Source organism: Nothoprocta perdicaria, unplaced genomic scaffold (genome assembly GCF_003342845.1).
Source record: "Nothoprocta perdicaria isolate Ctin4 unplaced genomic scaffold, notPer1 scaffold_178, whole genome shotgun sequence".
Classification (NCBI taxonomy): domain Eukaryota; kingdom Metazoa; phylum Chordata; class Aves; order Tinamiformes; family Tinamidae; genus Nothoprocta; species Nothoprocta perdicaria.
The window spans coordinates 850,888-869,498 of record NW_020454960.1 but is presented as its reverse complement, the minus strand read 5'-3'; the positions used below and the strand labels follow the sequence as shown (position 1 = coordinate 869,498).

The 18,611-nt window shown below is 49.5% G+C and overlaps 1 protein-coding gene across 1 annotated transcript in view; it reads left to right on the top strand.

The window, feature by feature from the left end:
* Positions 1-18,611, top strand: part of ADGRL3 (adhesion G protein-coupled receptor L3) — a 176,014-nt gene that overhangs the window by 23,129 nt on the left and 134,274 nt on the right. Inside the window, exon 2 of the mRNA XM_026036436.1 lies at positions 4,383-4,596. Coding sequence (XP_025892221.1) covers positions 4,383-4,596 — 214 coding nt within the window. The remainder of the gene's footprint in view (positions 1-4,382; positions 4,597-18,611) is intronic.

Below are 18,611 nucleotides of genomic sequence, written 5' to 3'. Positions count from 1 at the left end.
GAGGCTGTTCGGGGAACCGTAAATCCAAATTAAACTTCAACTTGGAGGAGGGCTTGCCCGCTCAGGTGGGGTTATTGGAGTCTCTCCCTTCTCCAGCAAAACCCCAAAAGCATCCAGCCCATCTGCACTGAAAGGAGTTTTGAACTTACTGAATTTACTGGAATTGGTTCTTTTGGCTTCTTTTTTCATCCTTCTAATTGCATTTATTTATGTTTTTCCCCCTCGGCAGGATGGCAGGCTAGGGGCTGCTGCTCTTTGCAGGTCTCCATCCCTTCCCACTGCTCCTCTCCTGCGTCCTGGGGCTCAGCGGAACCACTGGAAGTTATTCCAGCTTTCCATCATTTTAGCAGGGCCTGGAATTTTGCGCTAGTGTTTTAAATGGAAGCAATAACAGAGGAAAATACCCCTGTGAGCCGAAGGTTCGGTGTGAACTTTGAAAACGATGAGCAGGTTCTTCTCCCTTTGGGTTCTGGGGTGAAGCCCTCGCTACTCATTTATCTCAGTGCTGCTCCGAAGGTACCTGCCACCGTGGTTTATAAAAAGCTTTTTATCCAGGATTAAAAAATTAACCTTGCTAATGGCTCCAATAAAAAAGCTGCAGCGTAGTAATTGAAAACGGGGCGAATTCTGTTATTACCCAATTTCCCCTCGCCTCTCCGCATTAATTGGTGCCACATTAAGCTGGAGACTTCAAGGTTACGCGGCAAGGTCAGTGGGAGAAGTGCCCTGTGCTGTGGAGGCGGCCACAGCTCTGGTGCCTCTGCACAGGGCACCCAATAAATGCAACCAGGGTGAGGGGAGTCTTGCCTTGGTGAAGGCCCCCGTGCAGTTTGTGCTCTGTGGGTTTGGAAGAAGAACCGATTCGTGGTGGATTTAACATCCAAAGTAAAGGAAATATTCACGTCTGCACGGCAGGAACCAGCACCTCGTGCCCTGGTGTTCTGGGTCACGTTGTTGGGAGGCTGCAGGGCAGATTTAATAGGGCGAGTTGGTTAAAACCCTTATGCTGTGGAGGACTTCAAGCACAGCAGGCGTCCCTAGTGACCTTAACTGGAAAGTTAATTCATACTGAGGAAGCCCCTGCCCTGAAAGAGCTGTTGTTGCGTGTGAACAACTCCCTGCGCATGTCTTCCCTTTCCAATGAGATGATCCACTGCTGTGGGAGATACTCGTCAACACTGAGGCCTGTCACGAGGAGAAACTATTTGCAAACCTGCGTTGGGACTTGCCTTTGGAGGTAGCGTCTCCCGTCACTCATGTGCGACCCAGTGGGCCTGGAGTCCCAGCGCCTCGTGGAGGGGAAGACGGGACTGAGGTGCTGCTGCAGGGGCAGGAGGAGGACAGCGTCCGGCTGCCGCCTCCCTCCTCGTCGCTTTTTCTGCCCCCAAACCCTTCTCCTCCCAGAGACCTGCGTCACTTCTCAGTGTCCCACCACGGGGAAAAGCAGGGAACTTGGTGCCACTTCCCTCCTGCCCGGTATTTACCGCTGCCTTTCGCTCCTCCTCGCTGCAGGAGAGCCCAGCTGAGGTGACAGCGGCTGCCCTGTCCCCCTGCGCTGCACTGGGGACAGTGAGGGCAGAGCCAGCCCCTGTGGAGCCTCTTTGCTGCAGGAGCCTGGCACCCGCCAGCGCCTGGAGGAGGCTCCTCTGCCCCTTCTGCTTCTGCCAGCAGCAAAAACAGGTTCTCCCCCTTTCCCAGGAGGGAAGATGCAGAGCTCTTTGCCACTGAGTAGGTCTTGGAGGCACGGGATGGGGAGCGGGTATTACTGGGTCTCTGTTAGTGCTCGCATCCCAAGTTTTCCAAGAGCAGTGGAGCAGCCAGTGCTTTCCAGCTTCCGAACCCAGTTAATAATCGGGAGCAATTAATATTGGAGAATGGGAGCACACTGGGTAAGGGTTTTGAACCCGGGGTTTGGTTTGCTGCTAATGTTGCTCTTCTTCCCATCCAGGGCCAGGTGTAGCTCGGATTAAGGGGAATGGAGGTGGAGGAGAAGCCTAGAGCCGTGTTCATGGCTGCAAACAAAACAGTAATGAGGTTTTTGGCTTAATAGCAGAAGTGGGAGGCCGTGGTTGGGAGCAGCGCCTCGGCGCGGCCTCCGCAGCAAAGGCCGTTGCCTCCTGCAGCACCTGAGAGCACCCAAGCTCCCTTGGGAATAGGAAGGTGTTTGAGGTTTCGTCTTGGCTGCTTTCTAACAGCCGTGGGGATATGAAGCCGTGTGAAATTGCGGCCTTTCTTTCCTTGTTGTGCTGGCAAACGTAGCGGAGGCCGGAGCTCCGCGAGTCTGCAGCACCGAGGAGACTCGACTCGTGATTCAGAGGCTGTTCCAGCCTTTGATTAAGCACCCGGTGATAACTACAAGCCCTTGCCCTGCAGGCATGACAAGAGGCAATTATGTTCGGAAGTCTAAAGCAAGGCGAGGGGAGGAAAAAAGCAGGAGATTTTGATGATTTACTTAATTTTCCAGCTCCTGAAATTAGAGGAGGCAGAGTCCTAAATTGCCCAGGTAAAATCCACCCACTTGTCGCCGTGTTTTCCATGATCTTTTCGGTTCTGCCGTCCGTGTTCAGGTCATGCACGGGATCCTGGAAGGAGGCACCTGGTTCTTCTGGTGCTGAGCGGCCAGCAGCTCCTCGTGACTTCAAGCCAACCATTAAGTCACTTGTTCAGGAGGTGAAGTAAGGAGCCCAGTGCGGGATAGGGCCTGCAAAGCCAGGGAGCTGCTCATGGGAGAAGTGTCTTAATGAATTAATACCGTCACGCTGTGCAGTGCGCAGGTACACTTGGATATGTCTTGATTCAGGGAGGGAAAAACAAAGGGAAAAAAGCTTTGCCGCTGAAGGTTATTCTGTAGGGACCCCAAATCAAGGAATGGGCTTGCAGGAAGATGAACAACCAACCTCTGCTCTCCCTTTGGAGTGTTTCCTGCAGAAATCATGCAGAAGGGACCCGTGCAACTCATTGAGTTGCATAGACATGGACATGGACGTTGACATTGACATAGACAAGTGGCTGCAGAAAACACACTGTTACCCAGTGAGGAGTCTGTGCACCACAGCTGTCTGCTGTTCTGCTGGCAAGGGTTTGGGTGACTGCATGACAAGCAAAATTGAATTTCCGTATTGCAGAAGGCTCCGCCTGGAAACTGTGTTTGCATCTGGTCTGGTGTCCAGTAAGGCCGTCGTTCCTTTGTGTTGTCCCTTCAAGGAGCTGTTTTTGTGGAGAGCCTTTCCTGGGCACTGTCACCCATGCAGTTTTAGCAGATGAGTGCCATAAAATCTCTTGTACATGAGACTCAGTGCAGGAACGTGGTTAAGAGCTTTTCCCAACTCTCTATATTTTCCAATTTGGCTGTAAAATCCTCCACCAGGAGCTTCAAGTTCTGCATCCTTGCTGACAGAGCTGCTATGAGATTAGGCCGCTATCTCAGCCCTCAGCAACCTCTCTTTTAATAAAACCACATTGCTGATAGCAGCTCCTAATGTCTTGTTTGCAGCAGCCCGGGAGAGTGAGGATTAGCTGCAGACACACAGGGTTCGTATGAGCAAATAGATGGGCAATTAGTGTCTGTGGGTTTGAAGTGGGGTTCTCCTTACTTAGCTAGTATTTTAAGGTTTTATTTCCATAAGGAAATTTGGAGCACATGGAAGTTTCCATGGGGCAAAGCAGCAGCACTTTGGAAGCTGGATTTTTTGGGGAGAGGATAGTTTTCGTAGGGGGAAGCGCTCGCTGATGGATGGCCCCTGGATCCATCAAAACTGAGGTTAGAACCTTCCCTCCAAACCTCAAAACTCAACGTCAAGCCCAGTCTTTTACCTACGCACTATAGTGCGTAGGTAAAAGACTGGGCTTGACGTTGAGTTTTGCACTGTAGTCCGTAGGTGAAGACTCGGCTTTACACTGAGTTTTTGCTTGATGGGTTTTTGCTTGATGGGTTTTTGCTTGATGCCATATATGCATAATTAGTAATAATTTAGGACTTTGTTTTCAAGGCATCCTAAAGGATTTTTTCCCTATTTATTCCTTTACCAAACTAGCCAAGATTTCTTCAAAAAACGGTAGGATTTGTGGAGACTCTTTACATGAACCCCCCAACATAGAGCAGTACTGACCATGGGCCCAGTATTGTTGACCATGTACCCAGTATTGCCCATCTGGGCAGAGCTGCTGCAAAGCGGAGGCTGGAGCTGCAACCATCAGCTTTGCAGTATGTGCATATGAAAAAATACATATATATGGATATGAAAAAAAGGAAAATATGAAAAATATATAGAGAGAGAGGTCAGAAAATATGAAAAAAAGGAAAAATATATATATAGAGAGAGGCCTGTCGTTGGAAGAGTGCTTTCGTGGCGCGTCACCGTGTGCCTGTGTTGCCCCCGCAGCGTTCAGCCGAGCCCCGGTGCCCATGGCCGTGGTGCGGCGGGAGCTGTCGTGCGAGAGCTACCCCATCGAGCTGCGCTGCCCCGGCACCGACGTCATCATGATCGAGAGCGCCAACTACGGCCGCACCGACGACAAGATCTGCGACTCCGACCCGGCCCAGATGGAGAACATCCGCTGCTACCTGCCCGACGCCTACAAGATCATGACCCAAAGGTAGGGCGGCTTTAACGGGCTTCACCTCTTGCCTGCTCCTGGTTCCTGTTTTGGCTGCGTTTTCCAGAGGCGCGCACGGAGGCTTGGGTGTTTGCATGGGAAAATGAAGGTGTTTTGTGGCATTGCAGCGGGGTAAACGCAGGGGTTTTGTGGAATTGCAGTGGGGAAAGTGCGGGTGATTTGTGGAATTGCAGCAGGGAAAATGCAGGTGCTTTGTGCAATTGCAGCGGGGCAAACGCAGGTGTGTTGTGGAATTGCAGCGAGGCAAATGCGGGTGTGTTGTGGAATTGCGGCTTGGAAAACACGTTGCTTTGTGGAATTGCAGCAGGGAAAAGGCGGGTGTTTTGTGGAATTGCAGCGGGGAAAGTGCAGGTGATTTGTGGAATTGCAGCAGCGAAAATGCAGGTGCTTTGTGGAATTGCAGCGGGGCAAACGCGGGTGTTTTGTGAAATTGCAGCAGGGCAAACGCGGGTGTTTTGTGGAATTGCAGCGGGGAAAGCGCGGGTGTTTTGTGGAATTGCAGCGGGGAAAGCGCGGGTGTTTTGTGGAATTGCAGCGGGGAAAGCGCGGGTGTTTTGTGGAATTGCGGCTTGGAAAACACACTGCTTTGTGGAATTGCAGCAGGGAAAACGTGGCTGTTTTGTGGAATAGCAGCTTGGAAAACACGCTGCTTTGTGGAATTGCAGCAGGGAAAACGTGGCTGTTTTGTGGAATAGCAGCTTGGAAAACACGCTGCTTTGTGGAATTGCAGCAGGGAAAACGTGGCTGTTTTGTGGAATAGCAGCTTGGAAAACGCTGCTTTGTGGAATTGCAGCTGCAGTGGCTCGGCAGAGCGGGGTTAGGATCAGCCACGCGAGCTGCGCTGCGGTGAGGACAGCTCCTAAGTCGCCTGGGTCCGGCTCTGCCTTTGAAATGCCACAATATCCCGCCCCTTACCGCAAACACAACCTCTCTCCCATGCTCTTTCTTCGCTGTGCTGCCTTCCTGCAGATGGCCCGTAATCTGCTCCCAACAACTAACGTTTTGTGCTCGGAACAACACTTTTATTCTTCAGAACACAAAGGAAGGAATCCTGATCATTGCTGCTTTCACCAGGCTCATTAGGGGTTTTTTGGGGGAGAAGGGCACCAAGTTCCCTGTCAAGACCCCTTTCAGGATTACAGTTTTGCTGAGTATTTTCCATTAGCAGCAGTTCTCTTTAATAGCTCGTGCTCTTAAGTGCTGCACCTGTATGGGGAGGTGGTAGCCCCAGTGTAGCAGGGCTGTGTCCTAAAGGTTTATTTCAACCTGTAGGTATGCTCGCTATGGAAAACCATTCCTTATTGCTGATTTTCTGGCACGGGGAGGATTAGCAGGTCCTAGTTCTTGACGTTTCATCGTGTTTGCTGTGTTGCCCTTAATATCCATGTCAGATTTGGTGGTTTTGTCTGCATTTTTCCTGCGAAAGTCTGGCTTGGCGCTCGGTTCCTGCTGGCCAAATATTCCTTGTGTGCTGCTGTTCCTGAGTAAGGAGGCTTAGGGAGGGATTTCTCCCCAGTTAATGCAGTGATTGCAAGAATTCCTCGTGAGCAAGAGTGCAACCATGATATGAATTAGGTGCTTCTGAGTTTCTTGACGAAAAATATTCCCTGGTTCCAGTAGAAAGGAGGGCTAGGAAGGTGGGAAATACTCTGCTTTGCAATTTTATTTATTTTTAATCTTCTTTAATTCAAAGAGTGGAGACTATGAAAATAAAGCCACTGAAATGCAGTACGTTCTTAAGTACAAACCTGCCTGCTAGTTCACAGCTCAGACTAAAGGTAGTTTAAAAGGAAAACGGGAACTGAAGATGCTTGTGGCAACCAAATCTTTCCTCATACGCTGAGGAAAACGGTGCATTCCGAGCGTGCTTATTACACATCGATTAATTATTGCCTATTAATTACTGCTCACAGCGTGACTGTGACACAGGGGGCACTGAAAGGCGGGCAGGGAAGTGGGTGCAAGCCCAGAGAGCTGGATTTATGGCAGATTTTAGCCATTGCTCCAGCTCTGTCCCCCCGAAAGGAGCTGGCCGGCCCCTTCCTTTGGCATGTTGGCAGAAATGGGTTTTGTGCTTTGAAGGCTGCCAGCTCTTCCTCGCAGCGCTGGAGTAGCGGTGATGTTCCCCTCGTGCCCGCCGCTGTCCGCTTTCCCTTTGGGATCCTGCAGGAAGCACTGGGAAGAGCCGACGTGGCCTTCCTGTGAGCATTGCCCGTGTTGTCCTAGCTCCAGGGCTGCCGCGTAGGCTGTTCGGGAGCATCCCGGTGGGAAGGGAATAGCAGCTCTCGGGACCTTCTCCCGAATTTCCTGGGGGTGCTTCCCAGCAGGGCATGTTTGGGGCTCCGGCCCAGCATGCAGCGCCCCGAGCCCAAACAGGAGGGTGCCGTGGGGAGCAGAGGAGCACGACCTGATGCGGGAATCTTGCTTCCCAGAAATAAAATATTTGGCATCATCAGGGAGCCCCTTGGAGCAGCACAAGGCACTGGAAGGGTGGAAAGAAGAGGTGGGAGTCCCAGCAAGCTGTTACTGCTGTGATAATGCCACTCTGGACTGCGTGGTCCTCGCCTGTGGCTCGGAAGCTGGACGCCCCATCCGATGGGAATGCTTCCCAAGCATCCCAAGCGGCGTCTGCAGATGCCTGCCAGGATGCTGCTCCTTTTTCTGTATTGGTCAGCACGTGGATGGCCTGGGGAGTCCGTTTCCGACCACGCAAGGGGAAGGGAAGCTCCACTCCTTCTGGGAAGCACGAACCTGGCGCTTTGGGATTGCCGCGTGGGAAGCCCCATCCGTATGGAAAATCACTGTTCCGACTTTGCGGAAAGATGTATTAATATGCAGCAAAAAGGAGACTGCTCTGATAGCCACCTTGACCCTGGGACGAGGGCACACGTGGTATTACTAAGGGGAAAAAAACAATAACAATCATTATTTTTATAGTGTTTAATTTGTAGTGGTCCTGCTGGGCCAGGTGCAGCTGGGCTTGGTGCAGTCACTGCCGCCGCCAAGAAGCGTCCTGCGTTGGGCTGTTCCGCTCGCAACGGGACATCTCCACATCCCGCGTCCCCGCTGGGGCCTTCATTTGGTGCCCAAATGCAGTGGCCTCGGCCCTGCTTGTCCTCCAGGTGCACCGTGAGGATGGGAGCTGTCCCCAGCGTGCTGGAGCGCACGAGGTTTGGTCAGGCCAGACTTGGGCCACCGTAAAACAACGGAGAAATCCCTTGGCCCGGCCAGGCAAAGGCAAACGTGCCGCTTCTCCGTTGTGTCTTCTGGCTGGACTGAAGCGCCGTGAGGCAAAGCCCGCTTTCAAGTGCCGTGTTTATATCAGTGTCTTTGCCTCTTTCCGTACAAAAGGGCTCAGTTCGCGTGCGCCCGGGGCCAGGGTCGGGCTTGTGCACAGGGCGTCTGTTCTGCAGGATATTGCCAAGCTCTCGTGGAGCCGGCGCTCGGCCGCGCCGTGTGTGGAGCCGTTTGATGATGGGTCACGTATCCCGCGCTCGGGAACGCGTTCCGAGAGCGGCCTTGCAACGTTGATACCTCTGCAAGGTGCTTGAGCTGTGGGTTTCGTTAGCAGTTTCGTGAACTGACCTTGATTCCAGGCCCCATGGGGGCAGAGAAGAGGCCACGGGAGGGTTTTGTCCCGCGCGGTGACCCGAGGAAGGGCTTGGCTGCGGTTACGGTGCAGGAGGAAGGGCTCGTGTGGGGCTCGCTGCGTCTGTGGCGCAAGAGAGAGGGGCAGGATGCGGGATCTGTGGTTGGAGCCGTCTCCGTGCATTGTGCATAGGAGAATGCATTGGGGTCCGTTGTATAGATATATATATATATATATATATAGTGGTAGCCTTAATGCATCTGCAGTCCCGCTGCCGTTGTAAGCAGGGAGACAGCCGGGGATTTATAGCAGCATCGGAGCGTCCATGGCAGAGCAGGGAGTGGGAAGAGGCCATTCCCATTGCTGTCCCACGCGCACCGTGGCCGCGGGCAGAGGCTCCCCAGCTCCCTTCCCATTTCCCTTCATGAGCTTCTCATAGGGCCTCTGGTTTACCTGCTCTCCGAGGAGGAAAGTTACCCCCCTTCAAACATTCCTTCGTGTGGGAGCTCCTCTGGCTTTTTATTTTCTTACTTTTCCGTGAAGGCTCTCCCTGTTTTTCCCTGGACACCCTTTGGTTTCGTTCTGCCGTCCTCGAGCCGAGCTGCGCTGTACGGAGCGTTCTGCTTCAGGCTGCATCATCTACCTATGTAAAGACAACACTATTTCTTTATTAGTATTTACTCCCTCTCCTTTTCTTTTGTCTGTGGAATTCAACTTCAATACTGAAACTTTATTATCGTGGTTACTTTCAAGAAAAAAACAAACTACAGAAGAGGAGAAAGACTTTTTTTGGCCAAATTTGGGATTTTGAGGCCGTGTCCCTTTGCGAATCAGCTTCCTGCACAAAAGCAGATGGGTGATGTTTTCACTGCGGAGGATTTTGGGCTTGTGTAAGGGGATGTTTTGGGTTGGTTGGTTTTTCTGGGGGAGAGGGACAGGGCTTCTTCAGCATCCTTCCAAAACCTGCTGTTTAGAAGTGCTCCTTGGCAGCCGTTCCAGTAACTGGCTGCAGGCATCTGGTATCTGAGACAAGGTAAAAGAAAGAGAAGAGAAAAGAAAAGAGTGGGGGAAAGGAAAAGAAAAACCACAGAGGGAGAATATAGGTCACCTTCAGTGCTGTGAAACCTGCCGCAGTTGGAGGATCCCTTTGGGAAGACCTGTATATTTGGATTGAGAAGAGGTTAAGTAAAATCCCGTGTCTCTTAAGAGACTCTAATGGTGAAATTTGGGGAGTTGGGACATGTAAAAGCAGCCGTTGCAGCCAGAAGCCATATTTCCCACTGATCGGGCAGGAGTCCTGGCTTCCCAGTGTCCAGAGATTGGTTTTAGAAATGGAAATTCTCTCTTAAGTGGCCCTGCTGCTGTTTAGTATTTTGCTCATGATCTAATTTGGTCACCGCCTGCATCACATCAAACTTTATTTTTATTTTTTTTTAACTCTTACGGTTTAATAAGATTAACTTGCTGCAGTTCTGGCCGTCAGAGAGAGCTCGGTTGGAAGAAAAGGCCCCATCAGAGGTGAAACAGCCTCCAGGTAAGGGCAAACCCCGAGCCTCCTGGGGGAGGCCCTGTCGTCTCGCCCGCCAAACGAATGCGCTCGGGGACGAGAAGTGTAATTAAGGGATTCAAAACAAATATCCCCCCCGCGGCTGCTGCCTTTGGAGATGGGTGCAGATAGGCACGCGTAGGAACTCGCATATAGTGCACACATCTCAATTTTCAAGGCTCTGAAGTGCGTGTAGGGGCTGGATATTTTTCTTTTTTTTTTTTTTTTTTTCTTCCCTGTGTCTGCTTGAATTATCGGGAATAATTTACAAAGTGGAGCATGGCCACTGAAATGAATGACTAAATAAGGGAGCTTACGGAGGAATCCTGCCAAGGCGGTTTGGGGGCTCTTCTGCATAAAAATAATTAATTTGTGGGTTTTTAATCGTGTTGGTTTCTTCCGGCGTTGCGCTGCGTGGTATCCGCTGAGCATCTCCGCTGCGGATTTAATTTCCCCAGCCCTGGTATGGGAACCCCTGATTGTGCAGCCTCCTCAGACCCGAGGTGACATCTTAATCCCTTGGTCCCAGCTCGGCCCGGGGGGGACCCTCTCCAGTTGGGCGAGTGCGGGGAGGTTTTTCCAATGTGGAACCTATTGATAACATGGATACGGATTCAGGGCCTTGTGGTGCTTATCTGCACTCTGACCGCGTTGGGTGCTTGTTTTTCACTCTTCCCCGGAGCAAATTCTCCGCAGAGTTCCCGTGCATAATTTCTCTTGGCTGTTTCTGCAGGAATAAGGCAGCTCTGGGAGAAGAATGTGAACTGAAGAGCCCATCTCTGTTGAATACCACAAATTTTCCTGAGGAGGTTAGAGAAGGGAGGAAATCCATGGGATCGTTTCAGTCAGAGGCTCGGGTGGAAATGAAAAAAAGCAGCATCAGTTGGAGCAATGGGGATTTAAAATCCAAGGCAGTGGTAGGTGGCAACGGACTTCGAGGGAACGGGCTCCATGACACACATCCAAGCAGGATCGGACACCTGGGGAGCAAATCCAGCCGCCTCTGTAGCCTTGGGAAGGGCTTTTTGCGGACCCTGGAGTTCCCAGGCACTCCTTGCAGCATCGAGAGCCTGGTGCCCGTTCTGCAGGGTGTTAAAGATATGGGGATTTGCGGCTTTGTGTGCTGCCCAAGTGCTCTGGCTCTTCTCTTGAGCAGACACTTCATCCATCCATCCATCCATCCATCCATCCATCCATCCATCCATCCATCCACCCATCCATCCATCCATCCATCCATCCCTTCCTAAGGTCTCTTGCAGCTGCTTTTGCAACACCTCAGAGAGGAGAAAAGAAGGGAAGAGGGAAAAGTGCAGGGCAAAAGGGTGAAGAGTGAGACCTTAATTCGAGAAATTGGTTTTTTTTCATCATGTGGTAAGTTCATTAGTCATGTAGGGCGAAGAAGTTGATTTATGGCTGGGACTCTATGGAATTGATGAGCGCAGCTACTTGGAATTTAGTGGCCAAATTTAAGGCCTCTCCAGGCATTAATAGATGAAGCCACTTAAAACAATTTAATTATTTATCTTGTGCAAGTGGGGTGGGCTATTTCTAGTGTGATGCGTGCATTAATTCAGATGTATATTGCTATATGTTGGGCTGAAGCTGCGTTTGCCCATGTGGCGTGGGAAGAGCCGTTGCCAAGACTGAAGCATTTCCTTCTCTTTGGGAGACTTCCTAAAAACCAGCAATAATATCAGTGGGGTCTGGGTTAGTGGTTTTTCCCCCGTGCTTCCCATAAGTCCTATCAGCTTCTATTCTTAAGAGACTTCAAGAAGCAAAAAGGGAGGCTATTAATAGCACCGTATGTCTGCCTTTGAACATCGTATTATGCACGGGCGCTGCTATTTCCATTGCAGTTGCATGCGGAGAGCTGAGGGCCCATCAGCACACACGGTTCCCCACCTGGAGTCACCGTGACACCGGTAGATTTTCCTTATTTATTTATATTTTTCCTTATTTTATTTACATGAGTGGTCGTGTCATGCGGTTGTGCCATCTCCAAAGGGAAGTGACTGTGTCCCGAGTGGCTCTTCCCAAGTGCCATCCGATCCAGGAGGAGAAGGAAATAATGAAGACGACATGAATTATGGAGAGCAGACTGGAATAACGAGTGACAGAAGGGCTGGCTTTGACAGCTGGATGTTAGATGAAATTTGTCTCTGTTGTTGTCGATGCATAGGCGGCTTTTAAATGTATAATTTATTTAGATTTATTTAAAGGGGAGAGGGAAGAAACAAGAAATCCCTGATGCGGAGAATTGAAATAATGAGCTGCTATGCACACACACAGAAATAGTAGTTATAAAATACTTTATTGGTCTATTTTTGCTTTATTTATAAGGGCATTCCGAGACTCCCTGGGTGTTACGTGCGAGGGGAGCCGCGTTGAGTTTTCCTTTCCACGCGTGCTTAATTGCCTTGATAACTGCCTTAATAAGAAAATCCTTCAGTCTTCCCTCCAGCTCTGTTCTGGGGGGCACGAGGAGGTTTTAACCTTTCTAAAAGACAGGATTTTTCCAAACAGGGGGGCCTCGTAGCCCCTGCTGGCTTCATGAAAATGGAAACTCGGGGCTTGCCAGTTCGCGTGTGATCCCTGGTTAATCTCGACCCGAGTGGCCCTGAAGGCCAATTCTGGAAAAAAATAATTGCCTTTGGGGCAGATTCTTCCCTCCCCTCCTCGCTGATCCCTGCTGTCACCAACAGGCTCGGTTTGGCAGGGCCTGACGTTACATGTGCTATTTTCCATCTGCTTTTTGGCATCCTGACACCACGCTAGATCTCTTGGATGCCCTTGGGCTGGTGGCAGAGGTTTCTGTTGTCCCCATGGGTGCCTGGCCAGCACCCGCTGTTGCCTTTCTCCGTGCTGGGCAGCTTCTCTTTCTTGAAGGGCTTAAATTCTGGTTGCAGGCCAAGATATTTCCTGCTGCCCCTCCGTGGATTTACGTTTCTGTGCATTGCTTGTATCAGAGACGGTTTATTTGTCATTCCAGTCAAGAAAATCATAAAATGCATGGTTTGCTCCTGGATAGTCCCTTGCTTTATATTTCATGGAAGTTCCAATGGAGAACTCCAAGCTCTTTAACTTTCCTATTTCTTGTGGCCCGTCTCACCGTGGCGCCCTAAGCTGCTCGCATGGGGCTCAGTTGCCCCGTGGTGGCCACCACGTGGAAGGGGTAGCCCGGGGAGAAGGTCTGATGGCTCCTCCCCTGCACAGCCACCCCTGGCACGTTCAGCAGCAAGGGAAGAGGGGATCTTGCCAAGCTTCCTGCTCCTCATCATGGCTCCACCAAGGATTCCACAGGGTATGGATTGCTGGCAGAGGTCCACTCTCCTCGGATAGATGTTTGCAACTGTGACTGCCCATCACCTTCCGATTTCCGTTCAGTTTTCTGCCTAGCGGTTGTTTGATGTGAAAATGGGTGCTGGATATTAATGAAATATTCAGGTGCTTCAGAAAGGAGCCTGGAGAGAGGATCTAAGGAGGGAGGAGAGATGATTAAGGAAGGACACCCAGCATGGATGCAGACCTTGGTGTGGATGAGCTGAACATCCATAACTCAGCGATCATCGACATCCTCTGCACCAGGGAAGGAAAGAGAGGCCTCCCCAAAGTTCTTCCACAAGCAAAATTATGTTGTGTCCATAGAGAAGATGAGGTTTAGGTCCCGTGGAGACCCTCTGTGTTGGTGAGACCGGTGGAGCAGCTTTGTGGGCGGCCTTCTTTTTTCATTTCTTTTTATGCCTTCCCATTCAGTCAAAGGCCAGAAAATGGATTTTGCTCCTGAGGGCTGATGTTCAGTGTCACCTTATCTAGGTGCAGAACTTGCGACCTTGGCCGGAAAAGCTGGATGGCGACGGCAGGAGCTCTGAGCTCTAGGAGCTCACAGAGAAGTCCCTTTCTCCTCACATCAGCTTCACCACGGACGTGTCTGGAGTTGCCTCTGACCTATGGAGACACTTGGATGTGTCTGGGGCAGAGGCTGGGCAAGGAGTTTGGGTTTAAAAGAACCAGGGCTATGAGGGGAATCAGTAGTGTAAAGAACATGAAGCATCATGAAGAACATGAAGCGTAAAGAACATTGAAGCTGGACATGAAGCATCAACGACCACGAGGGCAGAATTCGGGGTGGCTTCTCCTGTGTGAGTCAGCTCCCCGGTTGCGGATGGGCTGCTCCTGCTGTTGGGAATGATTATGTTTCCTTGCTGCTGCTGATATTAATTGTGACTCTGTGTTCCTGCTGGACACAAGGAGCACTAATGTGCTGCTAGCACAGACCTGGTATCAGTGTGACCCGGTTTAGGGAGATGCAGAAGTAATTAAAGACCCCATTAGCTTTGCAGTGAAACCCCACTTAATTTTAAGTGCGTGCTTAGGAAGCGTCTGGAAGACAGGCTTGTTCACTCCTGTCTCTTCAGTGAGGCTTCAGTGTGGAGGAATAAAACAGCTTTATAGGTGAGTAGAACAGCTTTAGTTGCTCTGGGCCTCTAGTGAGGATGCATCCAGTGTTGCGGTCCCCAACGTGGTTCCTGGAACCACGAGGGCTTTCTCGTGGCCCGAGCAGCGTGAGTGCTCACCACCTCGGCAAGGGCAGGGGATGGAGCTGTGGTTGAGTCCATCCTCACGGGCACTTCTCACCGCCGCCCGCTCCCGGGAGCAGCCCAAGACCCCTGCGAGGAGCTACCAACCGTGGAAGCCCCGTTGGAAGCTGCGTTGGGCGCCTCGTGCCCACGCTCCGGCCGGCGTTGGGAATGGGCCGTAACGCATCCAGTAATTTGCTGGCCCGCAGTGGGAGCGATGGGGCGATGGGAAGGAGCCTTTGATCCCTGACATCGCCGCATCAGCAGGGGAGAAAATAAGAAACACTTTTAGAGTCGAGATGTGTTAAATTAGTTGGAAAGCGAATTGACAGGGAGTTGGCAGCAAATGCGTGCTCTGGAATCGCTAACCCTGTGAGTCAAGTATGGGCAGTTTCCAGCAATGGCAACTAATTTGCCCCGAAGCCTTTGTCGAAGCAAACGGACTAGTAATAGCAGGAGCCAAAGACTCAACATTTCTATTCTAGATCCAAAAACTCTTTTTTTTTTTTTTTTTGAGGATGCCAATGCGTCAAAAATAAGTAAATGAAGGGAGCTGTTATGGTGGCAAGAAACTCTTTGCATCGTATCAGGAATTTGTGAATATTTATTTTTAATCTGCATTTCCTGTTAATAGTCTACTAGCCTGTGTGTCCTGCCTAAAGCTACGCAGGCCTTTGGTAAGGAACAAACTATGTGGATTCAAACCCAAACAAAAAGAAGGTTAAAAAGGGGTGTTTCCTGGAAATTAATTCCTGTATCCTGTGGGTAGTGGTGACACTACTGTGATGCTAATGTGCATTTAAGAGCTTTTGAATGACTTCCCTTGAAGTCCTGTGGGAGGCAAGTTCCTTCCAATCCTTTTGGAAAAGTCAGCTCCGGACTGGGTCTAAATGACCTGCATGCGGCTGTATTTGCAGTGTGCTGGGACAGGTCTCCTCAACATGTACAGCCCTATTTCCTTTTTTCCCAAGGATTCTAGTGATTTTCTTCTCACCTTTAGAAAACTGGCTGAATTTGCTCCTTAAGCTCTAGCAGAGGAGGACACTAAACTATTGGAACAACTGACTTTTAAAACAACGCTTTTTATGCTTCAGCTATATAAATATATTTAAAAATACATTTTATAGAGATGCGCATTTGTGCTCAAAAGCAACAGGCAAATGATTCCATATTTTTTTTCTTTTTTTTTTTTTAATTTTCTTGAATTAATTTCACTTCTAGGGGGATTAACTCACGGTGCTTAAGCACTGGCGTTTGGCAGAGCTGTGCTGCTAGCAACTGGCAGAGCTGCTGCCTCCTGGAAACTGCTCCGGGTTAGTTTTGTTTCCATTGCAGCCAGTTCTTAATTATTTTTTAAATGTTATGATACTGAAATAATGAGCCATTTTCTGTAGTCTGTCTCTCCTTTTATTTTTCTGCTGCTTTCTGTTCAAATAGCAATTACAGCATCTACCCTTTCCTATGTAAGAAGTCCAGCTTTGGGATGCGTCTCATAGGTTTTATGGCTACCTATAAAAATTGTCCAAAAGCAATTAGCAGCAAATGCATTTCTTATAAAGAAACCTTCCCTCTTTACAGAATTTTCAAGTCTTGGATTTTAATGCTGAGAGTTCGGGAGCTTTTAATTTTTTCTTTCTTTTTCTTTGATATTTTGCACCTGAAATTCTACCATTTCTTGCAGCTATGACTGCTGGCCTCGTATCAATTAGGAGAATTAATGAAAGACCTTGCCGTGCTTTTATCCCTGGCCCTTTGCAGCTCTGTTATCGTTGCTACCCCTCTCTTAGGCTGGCCTTAAACAGCCCTGCTTCCGCGTGACAAGTGCACGGAGGGCAGGAGGGATGTTTTCACTTACAAGTGCATTTTTTAAGCATGCCAAAAAGGAGTTAGGATTCAGTTGACCCTTATTATTTCTGGTTTTCTTTGAGCCGTCTTTAAGAGGAAGGGTGTTTTCTTGCGCTTTGATCTCTGAAAGCTTGTCGTCCCACAGATATTATCTGCTGCCTTCTGGGGAGCGCGGAGTGGTAAACCTCCTGCCTGCCTGGAGAGGTCTTCAAAAGAAGCATAACAGAGCAAAAATCCAGCAAAATGCAGCACCCAGCGCAGTATGCAGAAGCTGAGCGTGTTGCTTTTGCATGAATCTCGTGAAATGTGCCGTAAGAATTTTTAGGTGATTAAATCATAGGCAGTTTTAATACCAAATTTCATCTAGTGAGACCTTCCACGCCAGCAGCCTCGTGCTGGTGGTCACAGTCTTCACTGTGGTATTTGGTGATGCTGTTAATCGTGTTTGGGCCCAAATTTGTCCGTTGTGTTTGTGTGATCTGCTCAGAGCCAAAGAGCAACAGCGTGGGCTCTTTGATAGACTGGAGAGACTACATAGGTTCATCGTAAGGTGCAAGAGCTTGTCGTGCCGTTACCGCCTTGCTCCGCTCGATATCCCTGGTGTGTTTTGGCACTACTTGACTCGAACCCTCTTGAGAAAGCCCAGTTTTAACCTTAGACAGCATTTATTTTGGCTCCCTTGTCTCCCATTCTGTCCAGCTCATTGCTCTGCACTCTTCTTCCAGGTTTCTGTCCACTGTTGGGTTTGCTCAAATCAAGGATCTTGACAACCTTGGGGTCAAGTGAAGGATCTTGACGACCTTCTGGTCAAGTCAAGCATCTTGATGACCTTGTGGTTAAGTCAAGGATCTTGACCGCAAGGATCAGCTGTGGAGGCTGATCCCAGGCTCTGCTGCCTCAACGCACTAGACTGCCCAGCAGTTATTCTGCTGCTCAGTCCTTGATGGGCGCTACCAGTCTTTAGGAAAGGCTTCCTAGTCCCTCGTCTTTGACAACCAGAAGAGGAGATGAAAGGCATACTGGTGTGCGTAAGAGCTCCAGGAGGGTGTCAACATTTTCTTCATCTTTTTTTTTTTTTGAGTTTTTCTTTTAAATACCTTGTATATTGTATAAGTGCAAATATAGAAAATGAGGTTTAATAGGAATCTTTAATCTTCAGCCCACTGAAGATGTTTTTGCCTCGAGTCCCCCAGCCAAGGCGCGTTGGCAGCAGTGTTCACCCTTGTGACTTGCTTGCTCCTTACCTGCTTATGGAAGTGCAGTTGTGCTTGGAAATAGGAACTTCTCCTGTTTCCGTATGCACGTCACCGAACAAACTGCTCCGTGCTAATGCACACTAGTTAAATTATACCCCTGGGAATGCGATTTTATGCCAATAAGATGAACATCTGCACCTGTAAACCTCAGACTCAGGACTTGTTTCGCGTGCTTAGCTCGCTGTGGCTTCGGGTGCTGCTCTTGAAGTGAGCGCCACACTGAAGAGTGGATGAATCAGCAGGGTTGGAGCTGCTTAAAAAGAGTGGATTTGAGTGAGAGAGGTATATGCGTGTGTGTATATATGTAAATTATATATCTATGCAAAAAAAGGTATATGTATTATATATATCTATGCAAAAAAAGAATAGTTGTGGAGTCTCCTTCTCTGGAGGTCTTCAAAATCCACCTGGATGCCACCCTGTGCCGCATGCTCTGGGTGTCCCTGCTGGAGCACGAAGACTGGACTAGATGATCTCTAGAGGTCCCTTCCAACCTCAACCATTCTGTGATTCTGTGATTCTGTAATATGGAATATACTACATACATAAGTAAAATATTTATCTATAGAAATACAGGTATATATGGATATAGATAGGATATTGATCCTATGTATGATATAGAAGATACGTAGATAGAGAAATACAGAAATATAGTGTAGAATATATGTATATATTCTTTTTTTTTCCTTTGGCATGGATTTTCAGCGTTTTCTCCCTCCAGCTCGCTGTTGTTTTTCTTTCCAGGGCGTGTTTTCTGTGGCAGGTTCAGGGCGAGGGAGCTGTGCTTCGCGTGACAGTCGCTTCCAGCGCAGCAGGAATATTTTTTTTAATCCTTTAACTGCCATGGAACAGGGGCAGGTGCTAAGGAGCTTTTTTTCCCCTTTTTATTTCAGGTCAGGGAGGGAAGTGTTAGGGCTGATGGATACGTGGTTGGAAGAGGACTGTGGAGAGCTGCTCTTGGCCCTGCTTGCTCTATCCCCCTTGCCCTGTCCCAAACGATGGGTTCCGCAAGGAGCTCCCCCTTCCAAAGGGGTGTGAATGGATCCGAGGCCTCTCCCATGCCCATCTCCATGTTGCTTCAGTGCAGTTTTAATTCCCAGCTTTTGCAGTTCCCACTTTCCTTTGGGTAGTGCTGTCGGATTGGATGGAAACTGCAACCCATCCGGAGAGGATTTGCCGTC